Source organism: Engraulis encrasicolus, chromosome 23 (genome assembly GCF_034702125.1).
Source record: "Engraulis encrasicolus isolate BLACKSEA-1 chromosome 23, IST_EnEncr_1.0, whole genome shotgun sequence".
Classification (NCBI taxonomy): domain Eukaryota; kingdom Metazoa; phylum Chordata; class Actinopteri; order Clupeiformes; family Engraulidae; genus Engraulis; species Engraulis encrasicolus.
In genome coordinates, this window is record NC_085879.1 from 30,161,317 (window position 1) to 30,167,471 (window position 6,155).

The window sequence follows — 6,155 nt, forward strand, 5'->3', positions numbered from 1 at the left end:
GTCACAGTGATCCATCAGGACAGATCAGCTGTCTTTGCCTCCCGCTTCCTCCTACCTACCTGCCATCCAGGTCAGTGCAGCCCCCACAGGCGCGCACCAAAAAAAAAACAATATCGGAGTAGGCAGCTGAGGTGAGTGTCAACCCGAATCCCCTGGGTTTTTATTGTTTGTGGATGAGCCACTGACAGGGGAGACACCATTAGGGGAGAGATGCCCGATTTGTCTTGTCTATCTCGGGCTTGCCTACACAGTACACCTAGCCAGATTATCATCGACTTTCAAATCTCTTCAAGACTTGGTCTGACCAAGAGTATAACAATTAAAATTTCCCAAACGGCATTTCCCAAATGGCCTCCCTTGGTTTGCTAATGATTGTATGCTTCCCAACAAAGTGGGAGGAGTTCCCGTATTTGCGGAAACTCAGAAAGTACTTGCATTGCTCTTGACCTGACTGGTAGCAACGCTGAAGCTGTTGCGTCACTAGGAGGGCACGGCCTGGCTACAGCACACCTACAACCCCCCCCCCCCCCCCCATCACCACCACCACCAGGGCTCTAAATTAACACCAGCCAACTGGCCAATCGCTGGTGAAAATTATGTTTGGCTGATAGAAAAGAAAGCTGACTAGTCATTTTGACTTGTAGTGAGTGTATATTTGGCTAGTAAGATTTAACATCTACAAAAAAAGTTAATTTATAGCCCTGACCACCTGGGTTCTACAATTTTGTTTTCTCCTGACTGTGCGAAACTAGCTGCGCACAACTCAACCTCTGATTGTTGGAAACCGCTGTCGGTCAAAAAATTAGCTCAAGTGGTTGGCTGCCAGTGTCTTGCCCCTCCTCACTACACCGTGTTGATAAACAAACCAAAAAACATCTATACACTAAGAAAGGGCCGTGTCCTAACATAGCACCACTTTGCATTGATTAGGTGAGTGACAGTCAAGTCGGCCAATTAGGGAGCAAGTCTGCCCACTCCCGACTCCCGGGACGTCTGTGCTACTTAGGGAAGGGCTTGACGAGAAATGCCCCTGTCTTCGGGTTAGGGGAGGATCCTTAGACGGCGAGAGAAGATACGGGCCAGATCTGGCTCCAATTTGGGCCACAGATCGCTGTTCAGAGAGCTTGTCTATCGCAACACAGTCAGATCGTACCGACATTCCCTGCAGGCCTACATCTATAGTCAATTTTGTAGTGTTCATGAAACACTTAAAGACGTGTGCTGACAGGAAGAGTTTTAAAAGTGACTCTCTCTCAGTGGTGAATTGACGTTTAAAAGATTTACAGTGAAGACAGGGCACTGCTCTACCTAAATGGAGCCAGATGCGAATCAGATCCTCTCTCACTGCACTGCAGGTCAATATGTACATACTATGACAGGTCGCCGAGGCAACCATCCGTCTCTGCTTGTGCAGACGGTTCGCCTATGTGAAATTACCTGAGAACGTCTGTTTTTCGCCGAAATACAGTAGGTAATTCGCGGCGGAATTATTACCTCACAAATCGCGCATATTCGCACAGGACTAAAAACATTTTCCGCAATTATTCCGAATTACCGGGGGTCCAAAGATAATCAAAGTCCCGTCCGAATCGGGCTTAAGTCATTTTGGGATAAAAGCAACAGCCAAGTGTAATGATTTTTTTAAAATCACACATTGCTTTGTATACATGTGTTTTTGTTCATGAACATGGTGTTGTGAGGAGGGGCAAGACACTGGCAGCCAACCACGTGAGCTAATTTTTTGACCGACAGCGGTTTCCAACAATCAGAGGTTGAGTTGTGCGCAGCCAGGGTCGCGCAGCCAGGGGAAAACAAAAAATGAGAACCCATGTATAGGTCCTGGTATGTGTATGGTTGTGTGGGCAGCGGGTACCTAAAGCCACTCGGGCGGCCGAGGCATCATAGTTGATCCAGAAGGAGACCCATGAGAGGATGGTGATGAGGATGGAGGGCATGTAGGTCTGCAGGATGAAGTATCCGATGTTCCTCTTCAGCTTGAAGCTCAGAGACAGCCGAGGGTAGGAGCCTGCGAGGAGGAGGAGGAGGAGGAGGAGGAGGAGGACAGAGGAGGCAGGGAGAGAGAGAGACATACAGTAATTAGCAAATGAAGAATAGCAATTAGCAAATACTACAGTCATTAGCTGCAGGTTCTTCATGAAGTCACATGCTAATGCTAACAACTAAGCTAGAGCCTGAAAATGTGTAGTATTGTGTAGTAGCCGTGGTCTAATGTATGTAAGGTATGTAGAGGAGTACTGTATGTATTGGAGCGTATATGAATAGATCTGTGTACATGTATTGTATATGGATGTCTGAGGATGTGTCTATGTGTGAAAATGGTGCATTGTAAATGAGATGTGTACTACAAAGAACTAACAAATGCTAAACCTGATGGAACTGACTGTCCGATGTGAAAATAAATATCCCTATGGGACAATTAAGAATCTAATCCAATCTAATCTATTTGTTAGGAAGTCTGTGGATCAGGGAGTTGCGCAATATAATGGAAATGACTATATATAATGATGACTATATATAAATATAATGGAAAACTAATCAGACATCATGCACCCATTAATTATTAGAATTAATGTTTGTTTTGCTTTCACATTCATTTTTATTTTTTACTTGTATTTTTACTTAACTTTCACTTTTTTAAATTTTCATGTACCCAATGTTTGTGTGTAAATGTCCTCTGTCATGCAGTAGGCTAGTTTATTTTCTTGATATGTGTTTTAGTGTGAGTAGGCTACCTAGGACAACAGATGAAATTTAGCATCTATGCTAAGTCTGGCATTTTTATATTGAAGTTCTCAAGCTGATGTATTGATTAATAAACAAATGAATAAAATTAATGAATGAATATAGGTCAGTGAGGAGAAAGGAATCCAGAACATTAGCTCAAGAATGACCTTCAAACTCTAGAAGCTCTTTGAGCTGTCTCTTGTAGGGAATTCTCACACATGAGTACAGTTTAAGGCTGAAGCTCTTTTAGTCACGCTACAGCAAAAAACAACAGAGTCTCTCAACCAGGAAAGGAACATCATTTGTATTCCCTGGATGATTAGTCTTTGTGGAGTTTTGACCTGCAGTTTAAAAGAGGGTGACCGGCCCAATTTTATGGGGAAAGTCCTTGTTTTTTAAGGTGGTCTGCCCGAGAGGAAATACCAGAAAAAAACACACTATATCATAGTGATACTTTATACAGTATAATGCATCACTATGATATAGTATGTTTTTTTCTGGTATTTCCCCTCGGGCAGACCACCTTAAAAAACAAGGACTTTCCTCTTATCCTCTCTTATCAGTCGAATTTCGTTCGACGTCTCTCTCTAGGATGAGGACCTCCCATAGAGAGACATCTCTCTCATTCTCCTTCAGAAAACCGAGGACATACAGTACATGTCCTATTGTTTTTTTTTTCTCTTACGTCCCCACTCCCTTTTGTTTTAGTTGCATGTATGTGTGTAATGCATGTGTGTTCTGCTGAATCTATGAGCATGAATAATACATATTGCAGGCCTATTCAGTTGGTGGCCCGAGGGCCACATGCGGCCCAGATGCAGACCACATGCGGCCCAGACCTGGCCCCCAACTGTAGCTGTATACATTTCAGTTTTGATACTGCAGTACGACATATGATTTTCTTGTGATTCTCCTGCTTGTCAAGTACATTCACATTCAATGTGGTTAGGTATTGGGTCAGAAGAACATGTTAAAAATAGTTTGTAGACTATGGATTTGAAGTGTCATTACTGTGTTAGTGATGGCTGAAAATGTGCGCCCTGACTTAAGTTCTTGGTTTCGAAATGTGGCCCAGATGAAATTCTAATTGAATAGGTCTGGCTTAATGTATGCTACTATGTCAGACAGACAGATTGTCTGCACCATCCCTGTGGACAGGATCTCGATTCTTACAACCTGGTAAATCAACTGCTTACATGTAAAACAAAAATGCTTAGAAGTCTAGGACTTGTGTGTGATTTCACGAATAATCTAAAACCGACAAGGAAAACCACATGTATAAACAAATTAGGATTATTTGTATATTCATCATTTTGTAAGTATGAGAGAAAATCCAAGTACAGAGGTACAATATCATTTTCCGCTTGCGTAATCATAACCAAAGGTACTGTATCTGTCCGGCCATACGTTTTACTTTTTGCAATGTTTACATGAGTCATTAATGATTCATTGCAATCTGCTCTCAGTCTGTTCACCACGGAGGTAAACACTAGGAGAGAGGAAGGAAGGAGTACCGGAGCCACCCCTGATGCACACACACACACACACAAACACACACACATGTGCACGTGTGCACGTGTGCACGCACGCACGCACGCACACACAAACACACACAGACATACTTGTGCAACATGACCCAAAACTCACCCTTTCTGTGTTTCCTTACTATACATTTTGCCCCCCTACTGACATTACTGTATAGTAGGTACATTTGGTCCACACACACAAACACGTATGCATGCATGCAGGCACGCACATACAAAGTGACCCAAAATCAACACATGTGGTTTTTCTATCTTAGTAATAAAATCTGAGCCTCTCTCACAAAAGCGTGCAAGCACACACCAACACACACACATGCCAAGGAGCACACACACACACACACACACACCAACAAGCCAACACACACACACACGTGTACACACACACGTGTACACACACACACAGGACAGTACCTGTGGAGAAGACCACATTCTTGGAGATGAGCTTGTAGTCGACGATGGAGAACTGGGGTAGCTCGATGCGTTCGACTCCGGACACGGCACTGTCGCCGCCTCTCCAGTAGAACTCAATGTCATCCGTGGTGTAGCCATCTGTCAAAGAAACAAGACAAACGTTAAGCTTGGATTTTTTTCGCACACCTCAGCTAGCAGGTGTGTCTGGAGATGGCCCATGGGTCACTCAGCAGACAACTTGAAGAAACTCCCGCACACTGACCATTTCGACGTTTCGGTACTAGACCTTCATCTCAACACAGGCTTTTTAAAAAGTTGGTTGACAGATAGCGAACCAATCAGGTCCGACATTAGGATTATGTCACTCATTCACAAGACAAACAACAGATTTCCGATTTCACTACGATGTGTGAACTGTATCTGCCGAGTCCACATGAGTGCATTGCATGGGGCAGTGGTGGGTGGCCTAACGCTTACGGTAGGGACACATACACGCGAATTTGCGAACTTTGCGAACTTTGCCATTCATTCCTATGAGAGAGGCGAAGGCAAGTGATGGCAAGCGAAAGCAAGCGAACAGGAGCGAAGCGAAGCGAAATTATTAAAGAAAGTTTAATGTTATGCAAATGAGGAGCGAATTCGCCTGCTGCGGCCCAATCAAATCAACAACATAACTGTTCCATTCCATTTGATTCGCCGCGACAACCTGATGACGGTTGGATTTCGCTTCTCTTTGCTTCGCTTGCTTCGCCTCCTATGTTTCCCTACCGTTAGGGAGGTGGACTTCAGATCAGAGGGTTGCTGGTTGTTTGGAAGCACCTCGGTTTCGTGGATAATACAGTTTTTGAAAGTCTGGTGAAGGCGGATGTGACGTCACGTCACGAAAAAAAAAAACGTTTTTCTCCTTTAAGGTTTGAGGTTTTCTTCTTTAAAGGGACACTGTGCAGGAAATGGTCAAAAAAGGTACTGCAACTATGCTGCTCATTGAAACTGGGTTGCCTATTGCCAAATTTGATCTTTTCATGAACGTTTACAAAGTAATAAACTAATATTTACTAGTACGGCCCACGTACAATCAGTTTTACAGCTAAAAATGGCGATTTCTGGAAAGTCAAAATGGCGAACCATGGAGAAGATCCCCCTTTTCATGTATGAAAAGTGCAATTTTTCCAGTCATAATGAACACTTTGAATTTGATGGTGGCGGTAAATATTCATGAAAAAGGTAACATTAGTGAATGGGTAGCATGGATTCTGGAAATAAACAACAAAAAATCCTGCACAGTGTCCCTTTAAGCTTTTTGAGCAATGTGAACGGGCTGAGTGTCTTGAACCCGCGACCTACGGTACAAATGAACCAGTTTGGCCTGGTAGGCACAGCATGATACTACTGAGCTGAAGGTCCAGACTGAAGGAAGTAGTCGGTCTTGGGATAGGAAGGTTGCATGCTCTACAG

The 6,155-nt window shown here is 43.7% G+C and overlaps 1 protein-coding gene across 1 annotated transcript in view; it reads right to left on the reverse strand.

Annotated features, from left to right (window-relative positions):
- Window positions 1–6,155, reverse strand: part of gabrb2a (gamma-aminobutyric acid type A receptor subunit beta2a) — a 109,076-nt gene that overhangs the window by 10,551 nt on the left and 92,370 nt on the right. Inside the window, exons 6-7 of the mRNA XM_063190058.1 lie at window positions 4,701–4,838; window positions 1,874–2,026 (exon numbers count right to left, since the gene is read on the reverse strand). Coding sequence (XP_063046128.1) covers window positions 1,874–2,026; window positions 4,701–4,838 — 291 coding nt within the window. The remainder of the gene's footprint in view (window positions 1–1,873; window positions 2,027–4,700; window positions 4,839–6,155) is intronic.